Raw genomic sequence first — 24481 nt, 5'->3', positions numbered from 1 at the left:
TGGTCATTTTTGTTATTTGTGTGTTGTAATCTTTATTTAAAAAAAGTTTGGTATGTGGCCGGTCGCTGTGGACACCCAAGTTTGTGAATGCAATAACTCAAGAAAGAGGAAACGTAGAATTTTCAAATCAATACCTAAGTTGCATCTACTAAAAATCTCAGATAAGTTTAAATCTTGGATACCAATCCTGGAATTGGTATCCTGTCTCATACTGAAATTGTTCTTCCGTCTTAAATATCCAGCGCTGTTTACTGTAGTCGTCTTTTCGGAAATAATATTCTGTGGCCATGCAACAGTCTAGAATAGAATCTGTTGGCTTGCCCTGAGTGTCTATGAACTTCAAAACATCAAATCCATACTCCCAGGGTAGAGTGGCACCCCTATAACAAGCTCCACAGCTACCAGCCACAGAGACCACATGTCAATTGCTTCATTATATGGAATATAAAGCACAACTTCAGGTGCTCTATACCAAATTGTCTGCACACAGGTACCAGGAATCACTGCAGACATGGGACGTGCTAGGCCAAAGTCAATAACTTTGGCGGGAGACTCATGGCGGTCCATAACCATTATGTTTCCAGGTTTTGAGGTCAGTACGCGCTATACCCATAAAACTCAGGTAGAGCAGAGCATTTGATAGTTGATGTAAAATTGGCCTCAGTTCTTTTTATTTTTGATCAAGCAGTTCAAAGTTTAAGCAGATACGCTCCCTGTCAAGGAAAAAGTCGTTCCATTTAACAATTTTGCAACTATCTGCATCCAAGCGTCGCAGAGTTTTCAGGATGAAAATTTCCATTTTTGCCTGTTGCAAAATTTCAGGTTTGTTCTTATTGATTTTAATAGCCACGGCTTGGCTGGTTTTTTGTATTTCGACATTTGGTTATGAGACCAAAGGTGCCTTCTCAAAGGAAAGCCTCTACCTTGTAGTGCTTTCCCAAAATGCTCCCTTCAAATATTTCACATGACAAAGTGAAAAGTGTTGGTTTGCTCTTAAACTGGTGAGAAAAGTTTTAAAATTGTTTTTGGTTGCTGTTGTAAAATTCTCTCAAAACTCTTCCAATTTTGTTTGTGTGTCTGTGTTTTATTTTTCTATTACTGTTCACACTAAATTTGACCCCTTTCTATTTTTTATGAGTAAATCAAAGAAAATGTTAGTTTTGGAGAATTTTTAAATTATGAAACTGACAATTATGAAACTTTTTGCTTGTTTATTTATTTGGTTTTTCTTTTGCATACTGTGTCAAGCTTTCCTGTATATAATCATGTCCTAGATTTTGGAGAAGAAAAGAAATTGATTAAAATGCTCTATTTTATTTATTTTTTTAAAAATCAACAGATTCATATATTTATACAAGCAGTGTGTTTATGTGTGTGTGTGTGAGAAAATTATGTGGTTCACACAACAAGCTGCAATGTTTGACCCGACTTTTGTGACCCTCTTTTCACAGCATTGCTTCATATTCAGAAGCAACAGAATTTGAATTTAAGGTTTAGTGTATACAAGCAAAATAAGAATGAGAGGCCGTGGTTCCTGTAACTGATGGTGACACACGTGCGTTTTTTCTTAGGGCGTGAAAGCTAAAACTTGCACCTGACTGGATGGAAAACAGGCCCGGCAGTGTTCCTAACAGTCACATTTCTAGCAGCCGGCTGACCGGCATTTCCTAAATTCCATGGAACAATGCCCAGAGAAAGATGGGATACCAGCATCAGCTGCAGAGGAGGACTGGCCAGACAGGAACAAACAAGACAACGCACACAAGTGTCAGTGCTACAATAAATTACTCTGGAAATTTTTTTATTACCGTGACACGCAGCATTACATGTAATATGTTGCATTAATAAATGCAACATATTTAGAACAATGCATTTTTTTGTCACTGCTACATCCTTTGCGCTATAACATTACATTTTCCTTACCTAATGCCTGACTTTGTTTGTTTCGCTTTATATAAAGAAAGACCTATGTATCATAATCAGAATGTAATAATCCGGAATTCAGGAAATAAAGTCTGATGTTTGAAATTTCTGGCAGAGGACATCCAGACCCTTCACTGTGTCCCTCCCCATTGCTCACACAAAATCCACACCAACTGGTCTGACCTGAGGACACTCAAAATGAATGGCTGCAAGCAACACGTACAGAAACATCTTTTTCACATTGTTCATATAATCTCTGAACATTGAGCATAATTGATGGGTGTGTGTGGCAGTAACAGCATTTGCAAGTAGTACTGTTACAGCAGACACTGCAACAGGACTTCAACTAAGGATGATTTACTGTCTCCAATTAATCTACTGCTCATGTTTGGTTAAGTGCTTTGTTTAGAAAATGTCAAGTTAGTGTTTGCTTAAAAACCAGAGCTGTAACAACTAAATACTTGCCAATGTCTCTTAAAAAAATTACTAAAATGAAAAAAACAAACAAAAAAACCCAAACAACAACATAAAACCCCCACACAAATCTGATCGTTTCAGCTCTGTATCACGGACTTAACTCTGAAAGCATCATCAATTCATCATACACAAGTTATCTCTTGTTCAAGCACTCTTAACAGATGCTGTCATAAGGACTTTGGGGCATCTGGAGGGTGTGAGTGAGCAATCTAGGTCAAGGAGAACTGAAGAAGTTAAACATGGCAGATTATAGTAACACTCGTTTTATTGAGCATTTGGTAGCGTAGTCTGAACCCCACTCGTTCAGAGGTCTTTAAATAATTAGATCGTGATTTGGTGGTAACCCCTCTGACCTCTATAAAGGATAGAGTTAACTAAAAAGCCCGGAGCTTTTTAAAGGCCTTAGCATTCACTCTCTGGGGAACTGCCTACTGATATTATGACAGTCAATCCAGTGAAAACTGTGTGAGAGCTAAAAGTCTGAGCCCGTTCAAGCCATGAGGAAGTACAAGAATTTTGAAGCGATGTAATGCTACTCCTCTTCTCGTTCTGTTGCAGCTGCTCAAGCTTCTGCGTAACGAAATTTGTACAAAGGGAGCTATAACAAGAACTCACATCATACAATGCCCGTATGCAATATATGTAAAATAAAACTGATTTTGATTGGATGTTAAGTAACTCTGTATTTGGCACTCATTGCATTGTTGCTGTGACTTCACTTATATGGGAGCTCAGAAAACATCCCATCATTCCAAAGGCCGACAAACAGGAAGACCGACTTGACAAATAAATAATGGAATAATCCACTCCAGTGACTTTTATCCACAGACTGTATATTAAAGACTGATGCCGTTACCATGACGCCACCCATTGGTTTTGGACTCTACATTCTGAAGCCTCAAATTAGCATTTCGGCTGCCACCCTTTTAGCTTTTTGGAGCCAGAAGTTGTCATTGCCAGCTGTAGTCCAAGCTACCACAAGACCTAGAGAAGCAGTTGGATATTATGATTTGTAACCTAGCCAAACCAGCTGCGGCTGGAAAGTAAAACTTGACACATAAATCGTGAGGCTGGTTATGAGTGACAGAAAGATGAGACATTAAAATTATATTATACTGAGGATGGGGTTAAAATAAGTCACAAAATATACTCATACAGGCAGCCAGCCCATATAAAACCTATGTTTGGGAAATGGTGAAGGGGAAGGCAATTCATAAACCAATTTACGAAACACCTTATTAAATCACTGCATAAACAAAAAGAGTTTGCAGACTACAAATTCAGAACTAAGGAAAAAAATATCAGCTGGAAAAAATAGAATCAGTGTTTCTTAGCCAGCACAGCCCCTGGCTACAGAGTGGGAGACTGCCCCTGTCTGCGTGTCAGAGTGGGAATCAGCCAGCGCTGTGCTATTCCAAGTGAAGTCATCAGAATAATCCTGTGACGCTGACCTCCGTCTGCGCGCGTGTGTGTGTGTGTGAGGAAGAGACAAAAAAAGAAGAAAAGAGGGAGAGAGATGTCGGACTGGAACTCAGCAGGAACCACGTGTGTAATATGTTCTGCTAGGAGGCCACGGTCTGTCTTCTGTGTGTGCTTCTTTCCCCGTGTTACCCCGTCACTTACACCAATGACAGAGAAAAACATTTATTATTGGATGGTGCCCACGCTGCTCTTTAACCAGAGCAATAAACAGTCTATTGTCTTAATGTGCATATGAATGCTGCTGCCAGGAAATTAGAAGATGATGATGATTTAAGCCAGCAGTTTCCCTCTCAAGTGAGTTTGTGACTGAATGACTGTGTGCATGTCTCTTAAAGAATGTCCTCTTTTAGGCAGCAGCTTGAGAGCACAGATGCCCATTGAGGGTTTGTACTGTGGCAGGCGGGGGACACACCCTGCTCTACATTGCCCTGTTTATCCTCAGCCTTCATCACAGCCCCCCCAAACACACACACACACCTTGTCCAGCCAGACTCCCAATATTCTTGTGTCTCAATGTGTATACAGACAGTTCCCATGAGAGAATCACATGCCTCTATGATTTAGTTCATTATCATATTAAATTCTATGCCCAGCTACATCACAATCCCAAATATCTGTTTAAACTGACCTCTGTAAACCTTCCAAGGTCAACAGCAACACAGACCAATGCACGTCCTTCTTAACAGAGAAATCCCCACTGACCCCAGACTGGATTTATCAATAGCTCTCAGTCATTTCGAATGTCTGAGACATGCATGAACCAAAAGAAAAAGCTGAAGGGCTGAAGAGAGACATATGCTGGATTTTCTAATTGTTACTCATTTAAAAAAAAAACAACAACAACAAAACGGTTCCTTCTGGAGTCTATTCTCATTCTTGACCATCCATTTATTTTCTACCACTTATCTGGGTCCAGGTACAGTCTAAGCAGCCATGATCAGACGCCACTGAACCAATCACCACCTCCAGCTTCACTGTGGGGAATCCAAGGCGTTCCCAGGGAAGCTATTTCATTCCTAGGGCATTAAATACTGCTTTTCTGTCAATGCTCTATAACTCTAAAACTGTATGTCGTCATTTTGCCAGGATCTTTAGTTGCATCGTTTTGACTTGATCTGTTATGAGATGCAAGACAGGCGTGGTCAGCCAGCCGGTCGGGTGGCAGTTCAGGGCAACCTGGTTAGGTGGAAGTGGCATAGAGTCGCTGAAACCACAATGTTTAAAGGCCTCCTCCCTTTAGATTTAATAGACGGCTGTGGTTTTTTCTGTTTCTGCTGCCATACAGGCTTACAGCACTACCCGTCACTCTGTGACAACTCCTCTGGCCATGACATAAGTGCCAGAGGTGGGTGTGTGTGTGTGCGTGCGCGTGCATGTGCATAGGGGTCCACACTGCACGAGGCACGTCTGATACACCCTGTTAGTGACATCAGTGTTATGCCAGAGATATTCATAGCATGGAGGGAAAATGAGAAGCAAGAACTGCACCAGGGAAGAAAGTTAGCCTGAGGGAACAAACTTCACGGAGCAGCTCATTCAGTAAACCGAAGCCTGAGTGCATGAGCTTGTCAGACTGCGTGAGGTATGGCGTATGCACATGTTTGTTTTTGTGTGTGTGTGTGTGTGTGTGTGTGTGTGTGTGTGTGTGTGTGTGAGAGAGAGACAGCAGAAATTAGACTGGGTAATCTACTTGAGCAAATATGTGAAAATCTGAAACCTTGCACCATTTCCAGCTTGACTCTTTTGCTTCCTGTTTCCACCAATGCTTTCACTGCATGCTGATTCCCATAAGAGCAAGGGTTTATGCAAATTACTGGCATTTGCTCCAATCCAGTGAAAAAGCAGGGTGGTGTGGGGTGACATCACACAGGATGATGGTTCTGTGAATCCCCTGTGTTGTGGACAGTTGAAAAAGAGAGTGAGGACTGTTCCTCTTAAGTTACCAGAGTCACCTTTAAAGCCACAGGAGGGTAAAATGTTCCCTGTGGTTGGTTAAATCAAAAAGGCTTTTCTGCAGCACACAATGGCCTTAAGAGCGGAACTGGCACGATTCAGGAATCTGCTAAACCCTCCACTGTCTGACAAGCCCTTCTGGATAAAACACTGGCGAGAGAGCAGAGCTACTGCGCCACTGTATGCCGGCAGCCACCAGCCGCTGCTGGGGGACAACACTATGGCACAAACCAATGACAGTCAGCGAAGAGGATCGCTCGTTACATAAGCATCTTGGCTGTTGTCTGCGACCTCTCTGCTTCACTATAACTCAGAGAAGCAAACTGGAATTAGTCTGCAGATTCTCATTGAAATGCATACAACATAATAACTGACATCTACCAATACATTAATTTAGAAGCTTTAGAAGCTTTAAATAATAAATACCAACAGTACTTTTCAAACAATGTAAATGTAATCATACAGACTAAGCTTTTACTATGTTTCCCAACTATTCCCTACTAGCAATATATATCGAAAGGTCAAAGATACAGTAAGCATTCCTTTGACCTTCTGACTTTAAGGTAAATATTATTTTACATAATAGTGTTCAAAACTTTAGAGTGCACAGCCTGAAACTGCACTGGAGGACAAAATACTACATTCTGCCCACCTATACTTCCCTAAATACTCAAAACAGCACCAAATGTGCATCAATCTGTGGTAGGAAATAGTCCTAACAATTGTTATAAACTACAGTCGACAACCGTTTCAAGAAATGAATGAAACAAAACAAAAACACTATAAACACACATTTGTCATTCAACAAGGGAAAACAAAGGCCAGTATACCAGCAACATATGGTGCTGAGTGTAATCTGAAGTCACCTAATTTATTATTTGTTTTTTCATAAATTACCCTACCCAAATAATAGACATGATGTATAAATAGATAAAGCTGTGATGTTGTGTTCAGATATGGCTAATATGACCTGGTGCATACACAAACACCAACTCCTGCACACTTCTCCACACTGGAACTGATGCTACAGCTGTTCAACCAACAATTTCTGACTTCATCAGTATGCCAAAAGGCCAGCTGCCACTTCTGGCTTAAAGTGTATTCAAAAGTAGTTTTATAATGCCATAAGTCAAACTTCTAGGAGAGACACACGTCCGTCTAAACACAAAATTGCCTCTTCCTCTTTCAGTACCAGGAACCAAGTGGTCAGGGGAATGATAATGATTCAGAGAGAGATAATCAGAAAGCAGACATCTGACTGACAGAACAGGACGAGCTGGTTCTCCCAATGGAGCCGAGGGCTGGTTGTGTTGTAAAAGCTTCTACTGTCAACACCACTCACCTAAATGAGTCTTCCTTAGACAACAGTGCCAGTATTAACCTCTGACACTAAAGGCTGCCATGACTCTACTGTTGTCAGTGATTAACCAGGCAAGGCACATGAAAGAGGTGTGTATCAGGATGAGTACACAAATATGACAGATGCCTCCAAAGTCATCTAACTGAGTCACATAGTCAAGTTTCAGGAGTTAATACAGCATTCAGGATAATCATTAAGTCTTAAAAGTGTTATAATATTGCAAATTACTAACTCTATGATAAATTGCATTATCATTGAAAGTTGAATTAGAGGTTATTATAAAGTTTAAACTATAGCTTAAATGCAGTACTGTGTGTTTTACTAGCATTTCATTGAAAATTAGGCAGTTGTTTCATGTATTAATTGCTTTTTACTGCTAATGTTTAAAAGGACTCCAACCTAATTCGAACAGTAGATTTTCCCTGACGCTCTTTGTTGCCTCTAACAGCATGCAGTCTGATTTCAATATCAAGGACTTGAGTCAAATTTTCCATGAAAATCCAAAGAATGTGACGTTTATGCTTATTCATATTGCCTTACTCTGGCTCCCAGCACAAAGACTCAACACAAGCTCCACATACAGACAACAAAACAAACACAAAGGCTGTGGCATCAGATAGAACTTAGCTAGTGACACTGTTAGTGAAAAAGCAAACTAGGTTTAGCCAAATAGCTGCTAGTTAGGCATTATGTAATTTGTGTGAATTTGCAGATAAGTTAATGTTAGGTGAAATTGGCTATAAAATAGCTATATCTATGTAATGAAGCCCATCCTGGAATTTGGCCATCAGGGGAAAGCTGGTTAGCGTCAGCAGAGTGTTCGAGTCAAACTGTTTGGTTTTCAGGACCAAAACCTGATGCCGAGTCATCTTTCTGGCTAACGGACAGACAGTATAAAATATAGTTGTAGCTTATGGGTCAGAAAAAGGAAGTTAATGTGGAAGAGATTTAAAAAAAAAATAAAAAAAATAAAACTGAAATAAATAAATGAAAAATTTATCCTGAAGACCACCAAATGACGTAAGCTGTTGTTGGACAAAACTATTTAGAGTTAGAGACCTATAGTTCTCTGTAGTGACCTCACTCCTGAGTTTTTAATCATTTTGTAAATCTTGCTTAAACTGTTTTTCAGAATGGATCTGTGGTACGTTCTTTGGGTAATCACTTGTCAATTATAAGATGTTAGCCAAAAGAGCAGCGCTTTCACAGTCAGAGCTGCACTTCTTCATCCTGTTTTTGTTGTTGTTGTTGTTTTGTAAATAAACATGGCGTCAGTGGAAACACTCATATCAAGGCTTCATAACTGGACATTGGGTGACATCATAGTAGCTACGTTTTTGAATCTTTTATACTGTCTCTGGGCTAATATGTAGCGCGTTCTCGTACCTCAGCTGGTCATCTTCAACTAGCTGTTGCCATGCTATCACTGTGACTAGCAAAGTCATATATGAGTTGAAATGGCAGTTGGGGATGTAAATGATGTAAAGTCATAAAGTTAAATAGTATCGACTTTTCACATTGAAAGCCAACATGGGGGCAGTCAGCCAGCCAGCTAGATGTAACTTAGCTACATAACAATCGCCTACCTGGTTGCTTCATCCAAGTCAACCTTGTTCTTTTACTGATACTTAATATACACACAGCTGGTCTCCTAGCTTTTGGAAAAATACATGAATAATAATCAAAGGCAGTCTTGAGTGTGTCCACCGTTTTGGCCAATAAAGGTTTGAACGAACTGCCCGCAAAGACCACTTCACTTAGCAGCCATGGGTGTTATTAATAAATCAATAAGAGCTCCTTTAAGATCAGGCGTCCTACACCATTTCATAAAGGAGCCCAAAGCTTTTGCAGAGCTCACTGAATAAAAACAAGGACAGAGCACCGTCTGCCCTTCAAACCGTTTAAGATTTTCTAATGACCTGCAGAAGCCCTGAAAACAAGGAAAATGTTTCGCTACTTTGCAATGAGAAAGAGTTGGGAAGAAAAAGTTGTGATAAGAGGCCGGTCGTAGTTAACCACTTGGTGGGACACAGTGTGGCTGGTCTCAGAGCTCAGACAAGAGTCAAGCCTCAGAAAGAGACATTCCTTGACCAATTTAGACCATGTGACTAAAGGCTAGACAACCCACACACCCACACACAAACCATATCATTAAAATGGTCTGCCCCATACTGTGTAGATCTCCCTAGTGCTGATTTAACAGGCTCTGGGCTTCAGAGGTGTCCTTGTCAAATAGCATTAGTATGAATGCAAAGCTCCAGTGTATCCCAGCATTGTAACAAGATCAACTATGATTCAATTCACCTGTACGTGCACATGTATATCATATATATTAGAATGCATCTCTCGCCACATCTCTTTTGCTTCATGCAGACATAAAGATTAGCTCAGTGGACTCTGGCTGAAAGCCAGGCTCGAATGAAATGATCCTTCCCTGCAATATAATGCTCAGTCAATGCAAAGAAGTCCTGCTAGAGCAAATGTAATGTATATGCTCACTTTTTCACAGGTGACTGCAACAATCTCAGAGACCCCAGGCACCCAGCTCGCTGGTATTAAACACTCCATGTGTGTCAGCATTCAAATGCTTTACTTCTCAGGATGAGGATTATTGGATGTCGTAATCTAAAAATAAGTGTAACAGCTTCACAGCCCTCCACACTTCTCAGAGGGCTATGCACAGTGCGTTATTGTGAGGGATTACTGTGGGAGGTAGGTAGTGTGACTGCAGCCAGGCTCACGTGAGGAGCGGCTCAGGCAGCCCGGTTTGATTGGACGGCAGGATGCGCGCATGCTTTATCACAGAGTGAATTAAATCTTGCCAAGAGCTGACTCAAAGGGTGCTGTCTCTACTCTGGCGTGCCTTCATTCATCTCTACTGGTAAAGTAAGGGAGCATTAACAACATATCACGACCATGATACATTTAAGAATGCATCCTCGCTGGGGTTGAATTTAACATTCATTAGAAACCACATCCACCTGACGTTATGACAAAATTTGTCCTCAGTGAATTAATTATTCATTTATAAACACAATGTGTCTCGCTGCAATAATTCCTTCAGGATCTACAAGCAATTTCATTAGTCTGCCTTTTACCGCAATGCACTAATTGTCTTTGCCTTCAACCTGTCTGTCAGCACAGGCTGTACTTTCTCATAACCACAGCCTGTCAGAGCAAATGGGCTTAATCTGTTGCTAGACTTCAAAAAACATAAATAGCATGAGTGAATAACCTTCCCTGGCAATTGCCAGGGAGGAAATGCCCTCGCTCGGTCCATTACTTCACACCAGCGACATTTCCACAGGGGAAGTGTGTGTGTGTGGAAAAGGAGAAACCTTACCTTGGTGCAGTAGAGCATCCAGACTTCATACAGTCTCTCGTTGGATGCCATGGTGCCAGTGAGGGGCACCCTCGGGCTGCGGTGTCCACAGAGGTCACTTCCCTGGCTGCTTCATGGTTCCCCGTCATGAGCTAAACGGCTTCATTGCTTCAGTGCTCATGACTTACCAACTCTGACAAAGGTGTGATAGTCCTTTTAAAAAGAGTGGGGAAAGCTGTGCAACGTGTTGAGGCAACAGCCTGATAGAGAGAGACTTTTAAAAAATATATTCCATGGCAAAGGAGAAATGTGAAGCCCCCGGAGTGCAATAGCTGGAATTGTTGGAGCAGCTGGGCCTCGACTCCCACTTTTTTCCCCCTCCCGGTTCTTCTTCTTGGAGGTATTCCCAGCAGCGTTTGCGCTATGAAGGATAACAACACAGACAATTACATATGATGGAGGCGGATGTTTGGTCACTGTAAGACAAATGGCAAGGCTATCAACCGCGAGCAACAAAATACTTTCAGTAACGTTACTCCCTGTGTACTTTGAGCAGCCCAGCTGGCTCCGAGCTCAGATGTACTGTGGCGGTCAACTACGCGACAAAACACATACATATAAACATGCCTATTTTCTATGTGCTCTTCTGATAAGCTGAATAACTAGCGTAATCCGTACAGTCTCTTCGGCCACCCTGGGCAAACACTGCTGTGTAGTTAACCTTACCTGACCAAGCTCGCTATAAGCTAGCTGTCTGTCAAAAAAAGAGCCTTTTTCTATTTTTTAAGCCACCATTTCTCCTCCTCCTCATGTGACACAAACGCTTCGTCCGCCAATGCCTGCCCGGCTACAGAGCGCTCACATGAAAGTAATAAACCGATAAAAACACCAGAAATAAAAATAGACCTATCGATAACTTGCAGACCGCTCACCTGTGCAAAGAAAAGACCAACTGTCACTGACACCGTTTCCAGAGTAGTTGGTTTTACGTCCAGCGTCCGACAACAAGGACGCACAGCGACTTCCTGTGGACTAACGCTTTGACCTATTTCAAAATAAGAGTCGACTGATTTCTATAAAATAAACATATTTTATTTAGCTCCAAAATTTGGAAAACACCGGTGTTACAGCTGCCAAAACTGTAAACACCTTCATAATCAAAATGTCATAAATAAAGTAGAATACTTTAATGAAATTAAAATAATTACATGTAAAAAGCTAAATATAACACCATAAGGAGCTTCTTAAGTTTATATGATGTTTATTTCAAGGGAGCCACAATTTTACTCTCCCTAAATGGAAACTATGGGTTGTGGTCTATCTTGCTGTCTTAGTGGGCATATAGTACCATTTAGGAAAGTGTAATGGCTCGAAATAACAACATGTTCTGGTCCTATAGTTATAAGAACTAAAGACATGCCTAATATATAGTCCAAAGCAAAAGTAAGTGTAAAAAGGAATATTGTAATATTGTACTTTTACTAGACTTTACTTCTCAGTACGTAATATACTGTGTACAGTATAACAAGCGTAAAGGGGGATTTTAATTTGGTGGGGGAACCGGATAAACAAGAGACTGCAGCGTCTAGCACGAAAATACAAAAACGAGCCACTCGAAGGCGTTCATGAAGGCAAGGGTGTTTTTTTTTTTTTTTTTGAAATAACTTACTTATCGTTTAAAAATGAAGCTGTTGAACAGTGACAAAATATGCTTCTGATGTATATGACAATAGTCAGAGTATTTGCGACAGTTTTCACTCACTTACGTTGTCGATGTGGACCTACGTGGTTGCTAGGGGTTGGGTTACGGTCTGTTTGTTTTGATCTTCTATTGCCGCCCAGTGGAGCTGAGAAAAACTACAATTTTCAGACCTCTAGAAATGGTCATATGCAGAAAGAATTAATACTGCCGCTACTACTACTACTACTACTACTAATAATAATGATAATAATAATAGTAATAGTAGTAATAGCAATAATAATTGATGTTCCTTCTGTCACTTAAATGCGTCGTGGGGGGTTAATGTGCATATGTCACGAGTTCACATCAGTGATACATTTATTCATTGAGAAATGAAGAGTCTTTATAATAACGTCTTTTTAATTTTTATGGTAGTTTGATTTTAATGGCTCGAGTCAGAATACCAACCAAAAATCCAGAAAAATCACATGACATTAACTTTATGAACTGATTTGCATGTCATGAGTGAAATAAGAATAATAGAATAGAATAATCCTTTAATTGTCCCACAAGGGGAAATTTGGTTGTAACAGCAGCCAAAAAGACACATATACAAACAAACAGTACACAGGACATACACAATTTTTCTTACATATTTACATTAAGGACAGTTGTTACTATATACAGAGAGTACTGTACAGTTATTAAATTAAATAACATTAACTACAGATAAGAGGCAAACCAGGTATTGGCAAGTATTGGCAACCCAAGCAAAAAATGAGTTATTATTGGAGGAGAAATCCTTGTTAGCAAGCACAGCTCTAAGACGTTTCTTGTAGTTGGTCGCCATGTTTGGACACATCCCATGAGGGATTTTGGCCCACTCCTCTTTCCAGAAACTCTCTAAATCCTTTAGGTTTCCTGACTGTCATAAACTTAAAGCTTTGGCTCTCTCCACAGAAAATTCTACATGACTGAGGTCAGGCCTGAGGCCACTCCATGACCCTAATGTGCTTCTTTAGCCACTCCTATGTGGCCTTGGAGGTATGTTTTGGGTCATTGTCATGCTGGCTGAGGGAAGGAGGTATTCATCCAAGATTAAAGAGTACATGGCTCCGTCCATTTTTCCCTCAATGGATTGAAGCTGTACTGTACCCTTAGAAGAAAAACAGCCACAAAGCATAATATTTCCATCTCCGTGCTTGACTGTGGGAATGGTGTTTCTTGAATCATAGTCACCATTTTGCTTCCTCCAAGCATTTTGGTTTTGTCTGACCACTGATCACCTTCTCACCAAGCTTCTTGCTGATGGTCTTGTAGCCCATTCCAGCCTTGTGGAGAACTACAATCTCGGCCTTGACATCCTTTGACAGCCCTTTGTGCTTGCCCGTGGTGGTAGAGAGGTTGGAATGGAAAAATGGATCCTGTGGACAGATTTGCTTAATACAGTGGTTCCCAAACTTTTTTTGCTGGGCCCCCCTTTGTTTTACAATAAAAATGTTCGCGCCCCCCCTCCCGCGCGCGCACGCACGCACACACACACACAAACACATCCTCCAACCGCACACACCCACATTTTGCTCCATTGCGGTTTATTTCACACGTCAAACATTTAGTAAACGATTAAGCAAATACAAGTAACCTGCAATAAATTACAGGTAGTAAGAAAGTAAACTACTACTAACTACTAACTCCACACCTACACGGGTATTTTTGAAATCGCAGCTGTTTAGTCCACACGTAAACGGCGTTTCGAATCACCGAAAACGGAGAATTTTAAAACTCCTTTTTTGCCTTTCCGTGTGGATGAGGAATACAGAGTTCGTCACACAACGTCAAAGGTATGTGCCTTTTTTCATGTCACGCTGTGCGCCACATTATTGTTTACATGAGATAATACTGTTACTGTTAATCTGACTATCTTCAGGTTTTACACGCTTACATATACACACAGTTACTGTCCCTCCATTTAGAAAGGCAGAGGCGTCAAGGTGTAATTATTTTACATGTAGTTGTTTTTTTCCTGTGTAATAATATTCAACATTGCTATCAATACATTTTTCAAAAAATGCCTCTCTATGCAAAATGGGTTTAAAAACATAAACAACTGTGGGATACTGTTTGTCCGTGATTTGAAGCAGGGAACAAATCGTGGCAGGATCAGCCTGATATTATTTTTATCCCACTGTAACTTTACTGTATAAAGAGCTAACATCTCCAAAATGTCTGGAGTAGTTAGTCATTACAACAAGTGTTTGTGAACTAAAAAGAATGTGGGATACTGTTTGTCCGTGATTTGAACAGCCCAGCACTGCTCCCAATGAAGGGAAAACCAATTATGCAGGGGAGACCTACCTTGGCACTTGTGCAGGTGAAGCCAAAAGGAAGATGTGCTTCACCATATTTTCTAGTCTTTGGCTTAGAATGAAGTTGGTTTGGAAACATATTCAGCGATGCTTCATCTCCTGCTTTGCGTTTGTGTGGGCGCCCCGTGCTAGCAGTGTCCAAGCGTTTTGTTTTTTTTCCCCTTTTTATACCGCGCACCCCCTTCAATGGTGGGCCCCACACTTTGGGAAGCTCTGGCTTAATATACATAATAAGTTGAGATCAGGAGTATCTGTAATTGATTGATTGAAATTCCTAAAGTCCTAAAACAAAGACAGTGAAAAAGTCCTATCTACAGAATATATAAATGCATCACTTACAATTCTGAAGGATGAGAGCATCTCGCAGTTTTTCTGCTACAGGCTTAAAACATCCTCCATCCTCTCCTCTGCCATCCCTTCACTCTCCATGTCTTTCTATGCCACTATTATATGTCATTACATTTTCTTCTACTTACTTCTGTAGCTTGTGCATTGCTGGGAGTCTCTTCCTGTTAAAAGGGAGTCCTTTCTCCTCACACTTGCCAAGCATTACTCCAAGATGATCAGCAGAACATCTACGAGAGAGACCTGTTGGAGTTCCCTCTAGTACCTACCTAACTTTGAGAGAGCATTGCATATAATAACAGACCACTCTGCTACTCAATTTTCTTGAAGTTTGAAAAATAACCAGCTAAATTTATGTATTAGTATTAAATGTCTCTCACAACGTAATGCAGCGTACTCACATTCAGAGTGTCGCATTCACCATACATTCATACAGTGCTTTATTCTACGACTTAAAGCACTTTATCTACCTAACATACACATAACATATTTTATAATCACCACTTAACCTAAGATGCATGTCTTTGGACTGTGGAAAGAAGCTGGAGTACTAAAAGAAAGCCATGCAGGCACAGGGAGAACATGCAGACTCCACACAGAAAGGCTGCAGCTGGTAGGTTTGACCCATCTGGGACCTTGTTGCTGTGAGGCAACAGTGCCAACCATCACACCACCAAAAGACAAAAACTGCAAAAAGATTCATGACCACAAGTTGGCAAAACATTCGGTATCCTTTTATAACACGTGTATATATATAAGGCTCATACAGCTACCATATTTGATATGTACTGTAAGTCACAGTTTTCATACACAGTACACTTAATCACAGTTACAGAGAGATCACTGTATTCTAAATGCACGGTTCAGTAAAACAGAAAGGCATTATTGGAGAAGTGGTCATAGAGCACAGTAGAAATCTTCTTTTCATGATCGGGACAGGAAACTTTGTTTTTCTATTTCTACCTGTGGTTTCTAACTACTACACGGAACACTAGATATATTCTATTGCTCATGTATTCTATTGTTCATAGCACAGTTTGTCCCCCCCCTCCCCCCTCCCGATGTATGACAGGTTTTAAGGATACTATACAGGAACTCTATGTGCATATATGTTCAAGCCTACAGCAGGAATGCATTTACACAGCTGATTGTGGATGTGTTGTTTTGTTGTTCTGTTCTTTAAACAATGTAACCTGTGGTAAAACCAAAGAGCTTAATTTTTGAATATAAAAAAATAAGTATATGTCAACAATATATATATAATTTTAGGGAATAACCAAGGCCTCAATTTAACTTTTCTTCAAATTTGGTGTCAACAAAACATTTAATAAAGAGTTGCCATGAAACAAACTAGCTCGCTACAGGCACGCTAACTGGTATGCAGACTAACCTTTTTTTGGCTGTACAGTATTTTTTACGCTTTGGCAAAACAACCGTTAAAAGCTTGCTGGATTAGATATTAGCAGTTTCTGTTTGCATCAGTATAAAGGCAACTTCTACTGCCTTACTTTGTCACTGAAGAAAACTTGACACATCTAACACAGATGAATATATATGCACATATGTTTAAATCTCACGTAGTGTACCTTTCACTATTCACAGTCTAAAACCACAGTGCCTTAAAGTGGACCTATTTTGTTTTTTTCTATTCTTGGATTTGTAGCATGTTAAAGTAATACCGTCATCTCAGGTTGTGAACACAGAGGAGTTAACGAAGGGCAGCCAGTCAGAACAAAATAGGCTTAAGTAGAATGGAAATGGTCAATTTTAGACACAACATGAACAGAGGAGTAGCACAAAAGCCCAGGATGAGACAAATAAGGGAGACTTTGAACTGTGAATCATGCAGAGGAACTCTATGGAGCTGTAAAAGAGCATAATAGGTCCACTTTAAAGAAAATTCAACACAAACATGATATCTTACAAAAAGTGGTTACTATTAGGAAATAACTTCTTGGTTGTACCAGAGTCACCCACCTGAAAGAAAAAATGCAAACATGGATATAACATTTTAAAAACAACAAAATGCGCACAAACATATGCACAACTGTTTACAGGGGGGCTTTTATCTCAGAGGAAGTGCGTGATTATTAGCAAGCAACTTGTTTTTTTCTTATTCCTTTCGCTCGCTGACGGCCCATTATTATCGTTACTATAAAATCAGAGCAGCTTCTTTGTTCCAGCACTTTCACAATTGCCTCACCACTCTGTGACCCAAAAAGTCACCTTCAGAAAGCATAAAAAAAAGCTACAAAAACAATTTAAAAAGGCTCAGAGAGTTGGGTTCATAATAAAAATTAAAAGCACAGTAGAATTTGGCCTCATTGCTTTGCTTTGATTGTCTTGTGTTTGGCTTGCTAGTCAATGAAAGTGTAGATGCTGCAGTTAGGAGAAATCCCAAATGGCCTCGGTGGAGTCAGCGGTGGCTGACGCTGGAGTGTGACAGGAAGGGGTGGGGGGGCTGGATACTGGAAGGTCCTCAGGACTGGCGAGGGGCACTGCTGGGTACATGAGACTGAGGAAGGAGTCACTGGTGTGCCTCTTCACCTGTAACAGAACAGAAAGTCCCTGGTCAAACATCAAGTTTTCAAAATAAAAGCCTACTCTTTTAAATTTATTGCCTTTGTCCTGTTTATGGAGTTTTGCCTTCAAAGAAGACGTCCGACTGAAGAAACCCACCTGCTTGAAGAAGGCGTGGGTCAGCAGCTCAGATGCTGATGGCCTGTGGAAGACAAACAGAACCAACACCAGCATTAAAGTCTGTGTGTCTGTGCTGTAGGTGAATGTGGTTGTATTTCTTTTTAATTCCATCTGACTGCTGATTCACTGAAATCACCTGCGCTCAGGCTGCTGCTGCAGACACAGCTGGACCAGGTTGTGGAGGGTGGCAGAGTGGTTTTTGGGTCCGGGGCTTTGAGGTCGGTCCGTGGGAGGAGCGGTGGTGCTGTGTGTCAGGCTCCCCGTGGCCACACTCTCCCCAATGCCGGAGTCCACCCCAGAGCGCGACACCTTCAAACCCCCCAGCTCTCCAAGCGGGAAGGGAGCCACGTCCAGCAGGCAGCAGTGGGAACCGCGCAGCTTCTGAAGCAGCATCTGAGTGGCAAGATTCACACACTGACACAAACTATAGACAACGATGTCAACATTTGTGTGTAGCTACACATTCTTCTAGAGCAGTTTGGGTATAGCTGATTACCTGAGTGGGTGGCATGTCCTGGAAAGGCACCCTGCCGCTGACTAGCTCACAGGCCACAATGCCCAAACTGTAGATGTCTGACTTGACTCCATAACCGTGCAGGTCCTACTGAGGACAACACCAAAGAGGAGACGTATAACAGGCTAAATTTTAGTTAAAAAAAACAAACAAAACAAAAGCGAAAGAAAAAACAAACAAACATAATTTTTGATGATTTTTTTGATCCAGTGTTTGGTCCTCTAAATACAGTCATCTAGCACAGAACCTTCAACCATCCTACTGATCAGCCAATAGGAACAAAACGCTTAAATGGAGATGGAATTAAGTTAAAAGAGCATGTGTGTAGGGTGAGGAGCCCTCTTACACACACATACACGTTTGTTTGGCTATTGTTGTGTGGACTTTATATGTAGCCACTTTGACGTTGACCACTGGACTATCTTGGTGTTTAGAAAACTGATGTAACAAGCGAGGAGCTCACTGATGAAGTGGCATGCTCACCTGTCCTTTTTAGGGAACATCTGTAACTTTTAGCTACTAAAACATGTGTTTACACTCTTCCCAAAGTGCTGCACTAGTAAGATCTGATCTGATATCCTTGTGTTGGTGTTGTTTCTGCATCATCATTGGTCATTTTAACTGACCAATCATGTTGTCTGACTATTCAGTTAGGATTAGCCAAGAAGTTAGCTAATGCTATTAAAAACCCAACCCTCCCTGAGCCTGGTTCTGCTGGAGGTTTCTTCCTGTTAAAAGGGAGTTTTTCCTTCCCACTGTCACCAAAGTGCTGCTCATAGGGGGTCATATGATTGTTGGGTTTTTCTCTGTATGTATTATTGTAGGGTCTACCTTACAATATAAAGCGCCCTGAGGCGACTGTTGTTGTAAGTTGGCACTGTATAAATAAAATTGAACTGAATTGAAAAGCCATCATTAGCAAACCTACATGAATAACCTAAATTTGGCTAACAGGAACCTAACTTGATAATATTTGTATCATATTGTATAAACTAATAAAGAAAACACCAGAAGAGAATTTTCTATAAACAAAGGCTCCATACAATCTGATTGGTCAGATGCAATGTTTAACAACACAAACATAGAGACATGAGATAGTCTCACTGACTATTGCATTATTTTAAAGTATGAATCATGCAAGGTATGGCAGAGCAAAAATCTGGAGCTGGGGATGTGCAGAATTCACTTTGAAGCGGAAGCATGACACCGACCTGTCGCAGTAGTTCAGGGCTGAGCCAGGGCAGCAGTGCCGGGCTGTGGTGGGGCATGTCGAACACGGTCCTCATCCTCTTGCCCTCACGCATCATACTGTAAACACTGTGGAGCCCTGAGAGGTAAACACGCCCCTCCCCTGACAGCAAGATATGACTGGCCTTCACCCCTCTGAGAGGACAGATACAGGTGTAAAAAATACACATTACAAAAGATACAAATACTCTTCCCCTTCTAACACATATGTTGTCTTATAGCTTAGCTTTATAGTGTCTTGTACATTCCACTGACCGGTGAATGTAGCCCATCCGGTGCAGGTATTCCAATGCTTTGAGCACACCGTACAGCAGGTACGCTATCAAGGATTCACTCATTCCATCTGGGAAATATGTCCTCAGTAAAGTATCTGCAGAACCTGCACAGCAAAGCAGAGGGAAGAGACCAGTCGAACAGCTAATTATGGAGCTAGTGCTAGAATTATAAAAATCACAGCACAGGAAAAATAACAAAAAAAGCCATGAAAGCTTCTACATTAGGATAAAAAGCTGTGGATGTGTGGTTGTGGCTGACCGTAGGCCATGAGCGGTGTCAGGACCCACAGCTGGCAGCAGGAGCTGAAAACCAGGCGAGAAGTCAGCAGGTTGGGGTGACGGAAGAGACGGGACAGCAGTACCTCATTCTGGGATATAATATAGAAATATCCAGTGGATAAAGACACGTGTACAACCGCATATATCTCAAATACATGACAGCATGTAGGGCTCCAATCACCATGAGCTGCAGCAGCTCCTCCTCGGTGCACTCGTCCAGGTTGGTCTGTTTGACGGCCACCGGCTGGCCAGTAGGGATGTGGCGAGCCATGTTCACTTGGCTCAGATTATTGAAGCCCCGTCCTGTGACACGGTGAGTCGGCATGAAGTGAATTGCACTGCTATTTTTTTTTAAAGATATTTAACTCATTTTTATGCTTGGATGTGTGTCCTTACCCAGCTCTGACAGTAGCTGGTAGTGGGCCGGCTCAGCCGACAACCCTGTGATGTCATCGCCACCCGCTGGGCCCTGCAGAGTGTACTCAGAACCGTCACAGCTCTGCAGAGACGTACACACAAACAAGGCCAGCAGAACAGAAACAAACATGATTCAGGAGAGAACATACACAGATTAAAATGTAGAGGAAATCATCTGCGACCTTCATCAGTCCTGACTGTCTTCATATTTGGCTCCTCACTCTCAACACTATATGCTGTTTCTGTCATAACTCGTGCAAAGTCTAAGGTTTTTTTTGGCAAATGGCTTTTCAAATAGTGCAGAGGTGCCACGATGTATTTAAGAGGTTAAGAAAAGTCATGCAATACACAATTTCCCCAAATAAATCATTAGTGTTTATAAGCACAAATGTGTATATGTTGCTAACAAAATTAGTTTGTTTTTATAAACTTGCGAGTCTTAGGACATGTAATCTACACAGACTGTATCCTGTTCTCTGGTGCTTATGAAGCAGTGTTGGTGCTGAAATGTGGAGCAAGCCTGATGGAAAGACTAAAAAGCTTTTTGACCGAACCATTTTATCCTGAAAAGTCTGACTTTGGGTGTCTCTTCATATCTAAGGTATTTAAATCACTGTGATAGTCCAACAATATACAAAAAACAGCAGACTAAAATACTAAAGAGAGGAATCCCTGGAAGTATGTCTGTTCTGTTTCAGATGACATCAGAGTTTAAGCACTGAATAAACTCTACCTTTGTTGATACTAACATGCCTAAACAGCTATGTGTGAGAAGATAAATAAGGCGCGAGGGTGTAAAGTCTCTGAATAACAACAGAAGTGTATGAGGTCAGCAGGGACGGAACAATGGTTTATCCTGGAACACCACAGCTAAAGACATCAAGTACATGTTGTGTAGTAAAAAAATGCAATAATTGCTTTGAAAAAAAAAAATAGAGCAAATCAAAGTCAGTCTTCACAATTTACAACATTCACTACTTTGTAATATTTGAATGCATCTCTTCTGCAAAAAAGAATCATCATTATTCTGTTATTTTCACTTTTTCCTAATTATTTCATTTAAATGTAAATTAAATGCAATGATTGCCTGATTCAAGCAATCCCATCTTTGCATACAACTAAATATCTGTAAGGTTTTAAAGGGAATGCAGTCGAGCCCAGAGCAGAAGGAAACATTCATTTACATATTTGACGAGTCTCAAATATGTTTACCGTGAACACAGCACCGATGTGTTCACTGAACATTTTCCCACTAATTTCTGTACTGACTGCACTGAAATTGTTCCAGTTGTGTTCACAAACTGAAAGCAAGCAGCTAATGTAAAATAATACCAATGGGCAGGATTTCCTCCTGTCCTCCTCCATTTGTTGAGCCACCAGCTGCCACTTAACCCTACAATCTTCTCCATCTACAACCTCAAAGGAGCTGAAGTGTCACAGTGACATTGGGTTTCTATTTCAACTGTGTGAGGTGGCTGCCAGCAGGTGGCGCTGTGACACAGAGAGGAACAAAGGGGAGGGAGTGAGGGGAGGATGCTTGGGAGTATTAGTGATGCAGAGGCTTTCTGGGGATGTCTGTTTCACAGAGACACTTGCGTATGTCTTGGACTGATTTCAGGGATACACACTCCACCCCAGGATTTACGCTGCATCAGCAAGAGGAAGTGACATCACACATTAGCTGTACATTCATAATTATTATTAAGTTGCTAATAATGCATATTAAATATAAAGTACTCAATATAGAAGAAAGCATCTAGACTGGAAAATTTTAATGTTTTTGGTGAAGGGGTGGGGGAAGGAGCTTTGGAGTAAAGTCTGATGATGTCATAGTAACGCCCCAAAACCTGAGGGTATAACATAGCAGAGCATTCAAAATGTAAGAATTTAAAGTTGCATCATGGGAATCGTAGGATGCTAATTTATTGGAGCCTCAGGTATTATTATCAGAGTTAAAGGGAACCTATTAAGCTACATATTGATTCACCAATGAATGACCACATTAAATACGGTCTAATGAAGTTTCTAATAATGTGGTGAGTGTATGTACACTTATCAGTGTATTTTTGGCCGTCTAGGAGGCAAAAATTGTCAGACTGCTGTAAATGCTGAATAAGAATTTAAGTCAATCATATGTAAATTTAGGCTGTTATAAACATGGCATAATTACTAGCTTGGTATACAAATATTTGAAAGTTGTATAACGTGGTGTAGGGACTTGTACTGCACACTTGTACTGTTCTGCAGGTCCAGTCAGTCTAAATATATTACATTACATTGAGACCTAATTTTTCTAATCTAATCTTTCATTTTAATTTCAAACTTCAAAGAGAAAAAAAAGAGGTTAGAAAAATTAGCATAATAGGTCATCTTTAAAATGATTTCATTCTCTTTTAAAACTGTCTTTAACAAGACTGAGTAAGTAATAGGCAGCTCCAGACAGGTGACAAATGATAATACGATGAAAGACCATCAGTGTGACGCCTGTCTCCATGCTGACAGAGTCTTGGCTACTGACCAGGAACTGGTGGCTGATGTCCTCATAGCGCTCCTCTATGTCCATGGGCTGGACCTGAGCGTGGGAGATGCAGGAACAGTCCTAGTGAAGGAGGGGGAGGAGGAGCACATGTGAGACATGCTCTAAAGGAAGAGGAGGAGGAGGGGGGTGGAAAGTGTAGGGAGATGTGCTGCCAGGCAGCGCGGGGGACTGGATAGGGTCAGAGTGAAATGAGGCAGAGAAGCAAGCACAGGGGAAGTAGAGGCCATGGAGGCACTCTCACCGGGGCTTTTATCGGAAATGGTGAATGGAGAAAGAGAGTTAGAGTGATGGTAACAGGCAGCAAAGAGGCAGCTTATGTGTCCCAAAAGAGTGAGAGAAGAGCTGCATACATAATCAGATGCACCATTTAGATGTGAGGGATGTGCACAGGTAGCCAGTATTAATATCTAACCTTCTCAGATTTACATGTATAATAACAGGCTGACTGCTTGTGTTACTCACAAACTAACAAAAACCTGATTTGAAACCGGCTGATGCCAAATGCATTTCTGAATGTCTATACAGAAGACTGATTGAACTCAGAATGTCCCAGCACCGGCTTGAGACAACTGATTCGTGACTATACAAGTAACAAGTCACCCATTCAGCTACACCAGAGGGCATCAACCAAGCAAAACCACACGCGGAGCGATATTCTTACCAAGAAAGACATGGAGTCCTTTTGGCGATGGCAAAACCACAGACTCGGGCATTCATCCGCTCGCAGGCTGCAGGAGACCGATCGCGATGGAGGGAGCGCAGCAATGTAATGTGAGACACACCGAGAATCTCCCCCCACCACCCCACACCTCCACTAGACTAGAAAGCAGCCAGCAGCAGCAGCAGCATTACATCCAGCCTCGGCCATTCATCCATCCAGGCTGCAGCTTACCTGGCTGCATCAGCTGATGGAAATGGAAAGAAATGTCCCCGTTCAGGAGAGTCGCTGTTTTAGCTTTGGGGAAAACTGAGGGCTGGGGGTGATCCTGGAAAACAGAGTGCTCTATTATTAACGTCTTTGTTTATAGTTCTTTCTTTCTTTCTTTTTTAAAGGTCGTCCTCATGGCATATTTCGCAATCAAATTCATCCCCACTTTAAGGTTACATTCACTGCAGCCATTTCAGTAAAAGCAGTGGATGATTATTATTTTATTGTCGTCCATTAATTAATATGCCTGTTAAGCTAACTGTCACATTTTAGCTAGATAATTAGTTGTTGCACGGATTAAATATTAAATGTCAGGACATTTATGGGAGCTTTTGTTTTGGTAGCGGAGAACATTCATACAATATATATATATTTGGCTGGTTGAGCATTAAAGTAAAACCTGGCAGTTATATGAGGGAAGAAAGGGAGCAGCTTACCTTCACCCCACAGCAGCTCTGCGCTTTCACATAAACAAAGCAAAAACACCAAGGACACCCCGCTATGCTGAAGGACTTAGCGTTTACAGCTCACACCGCTCCTTCATTTTGTATTACTTTATGGGAAAGTAACGAGTTTTACTGTCAATGACAAACCACAAAATAAGCCACAGCGAAAATGTTTTGAGAGGACTTTTAATTTGACACGGACTGCTGACGCTGAATAAAGACGTCA

At 41.2% G+C, this 24481-nt stretch overlaps 2 protein-coding genes across 8 annotated transcripts in view; both read right to left on the bottom strand.

Annotated features, from left to right (window-relative positions):
* nbeal1 (neurobeachin-like 1) overlaps positions 1–11557 on the bottom strand; it is a 57896-nt gene extending 46339 nt beyond the window's left edge. For all 4 annotated transcript variants that reach the window (XM_085152413.1, XM_085152416.1, XM_085152412.1 and 1 more), the window contains exons 1-2: positions 11450–11557; positions 10539–10938 (exon numbers count right to left, since the gene is read on the bottom strand). In XM_085152413.1, the coding sequence (XP_085008539.1) occupies positions 10539–10589 (51 nt within the window). In that variant the 5' untranslated portion in view covers positions 10590–10938; positions 11450–11557. The remainder of the gene's footprint in view (positions 1–10538; positions 10939–11449) is intronic.
* Positions 11558–14111: 2554 nt separating this feature from the next.
* Positions 14112–24464, bottom strand: stradb (STE20 related adaptor beta). 4 transcript variants are annotated; one of them, XM_085152429.1, is made up of 12 exons: positions 24247–24463; positions 23543–23867; positions 22861–22941; positions 20322–20424; positions 20107–20228; positions 19906–20014; positions 19627–19750; positions 19335–19506; positions 18106–18210; positions 17746–18002; positions 17589–17631; positions 14112–17456 (listed from the first exon to the last, which is right to left on the bottom strand). In XM_085152429.1, the coding sequence occupies exons 2-12, from the start codon at positions 23552–23554 to the stop codon at positions 17295–17297; spliced, it is 1290 nt and encodes a 429-aa protein (XP_085008555.1). In that variant the 5' UTR covers positions 23555–23867; positions 24247–24463; the 3' UTR covers positions 14112–17294. The 4 variants fall into 4 exon arrangements, with proteins under 4 accessions (XP_085008555.1, XP_085008557.1, XP_085008558.1 ...); XM_085152431.1 differs by having other exon boundaries at positions 23774–23867; XM_085152432.1 differs by lacking the exon at positions 22861–22941 and having other exon boundaries at positions 24247–24464.
* Positions 24465–24481: the final 17 nt, after the last annotated feature.

The sequence above is a fragment of the Neolamprologus multifasciatus genome, chromosome 23 (genome assembly GCF_963576455.1).
Source record: "Neolamprologus multifasciatus chromosome 23, fNeoMul1.2, whole genome shotgun sequence".
NCBI lineage: Eukaryota > Metazoa > Chordata > Actinopteri > Cichliformes > Cichlidae > Neolamprologus > Neolamprologus multifasciatus.
The sequence above is the reverse complement of the archived record's forward strand: the minus strand, read 5'-3'. Positions and strand labels throughout refer to the sequence as shown.

Excerpts from the sequence above, each read along its gene's own strand:
- stradb (XM_085152429.1), bottom strand. Across the intron at positions 20,015-20,106 it reads AGGAGCTGCTGCAGCTCATG|AATGAGGTACTGCTGTCCCG; the intron begins GTGATTGGAGCC and ends ATTATATCCCAG. Across the intron at positions 17,632-17,745 it reads CAGCAGCAGCCTGAGCGCAG|GCCATCAGCATCTGAGCTGC; the intron begins GTGATTTCAGTG and ends TGTCTTCCACAG.